The sequence below is a fragment of the Stegastes partitus genome, unplaced genomic scaffold, assembly GCF_000690725.1.
Source record: "Stegastes partitus isolate 25-593 unplaced genomic scaffold, Stegastes_partitus-1.0.2 Scaffold2927, whole genome shotgun sequence".
NCBI classification, from domain to species: Eukaryota; Metazoa; Chordata; class Actinopteri; family Pomacentridae; genus Stegastes; species Stegastes partitus.
In genome coordinates, this window is record NW_007580658.1 from 1 (window position 1) to 1179 (window position 1179).

General features: G+C 39.4%; 1 protein-coding gene across 1 annotated transcript in view; it reads right to left on the bottom strand.

Annotated features, from left to right (window-relative positions):
* Positions 1–370: 370 nt before the first annotated feature.
* The window catches only part of LOC103375785 (interferon-inducible GTPase 1-like), a 5136-nt gene continuing 4327 nt past the window's right edge, over positions 371–1179 (bottom strand). Inside the window, exon 2 of the mRNA XM_008306103.1 lies at positions 371–977. Coding sequence (XP_008304325.1) covers positions 371–970 — 600 coding nt within the window. The 5' untranslated portion in view covers positions 971–977. The remainder of the gene's footprint in view (positions 978–1179) is intronic.

The following is a 1179-nucleotide window of genomic DNA, read 5'->3' on the forward strand; positions in this document are numbered from 1 at the left end:
AAGAACAAAAAAACTTTGGAAATTAGGCAACAACAGCTCTATGTAAAGGTACAGTGACTAAGATGTAAAATGTTGAATTGTTTCAATGTTGAAATCATTTGTCGTATTTTCTGATGCATTAAAGAATCCTACCAATGATCCATCATGCATCACTCTGGCTCAATAATACCTCAACTCATTTCTAAAGTTGAGATATTATAAAGATCTGAAGTGTCTCAGGTTTTTCACGTGCACCAGACAGAATTCATTGGATCCTTGTGTTTAACTTTGTGTTGTCGTTTGCTAATCTGTAGGGTTATTTAAATGTGAGTAGAGAAAACATGTCATAAATAAGTATTTGGTTTGTTGTCTGTGAAAAGATTCCACAAAACTACACTCTGAGAACAGAAATAGTAGCAATAATAAGAAGACACCTACCTTGAATGTAGTCGTCTCTTATACGTGTAAGAGTCGTCTCTTTGTTGAAGTTCTTCTTACTTCTTTTCTCATCCTGTATGTTATGGTCAATCTTTGAGCGAACAAAGTAGAACTTTTTCTTCATCTTGTGGATCTCCTGAGCCAGTTTCACATCATTTTCTCTGAAGCGATCAGCTGAGATGATGATGAAGAAGTCAAACCTCTCGAATTTAACATGATTCAGGTACTGATCAGCTGGAAAGTTGGTGGTGCCAATTCCAGGAAGATCCCAAAAGGTAACTTTGGGATAGTTTGGATGAGGATATGGTGTGACCTCCATGGTTGTTTCTACACAGCCAGTAGGAGCAGCTTTCTCATCATCATGATCTATGCCTCTAATGGCATTAACAAAGGAGGATTTACCAGAGCCAGATTCTCCTGTGATGGCAATATTTAGGGGAATATTATCTTGTTTTTCTAAATATTTATGAATCTTTGCAGCTGCTGCTGCAGGATCATTGTTTATCAGTGCTTCTTTGATTTCTTCTGGATATGAATCAAATGGATCGTCCATGTTGGTCCTTGAATGGAAAGAAAACATGTACAAATTAGCGCACTATGATCGCAGACTACATCCATCCATTATCTACACACCGCTTAATCCTCACTAGGGTCGCGGGGGGCTGGAGTCTGTCCCAGCTGACTTAAGGCGAAGGCAGGGGACACCCTGGACAGGTCACCAGTCTATCACAGGGCTACACTTAGAGACAGACAACCAAGCAC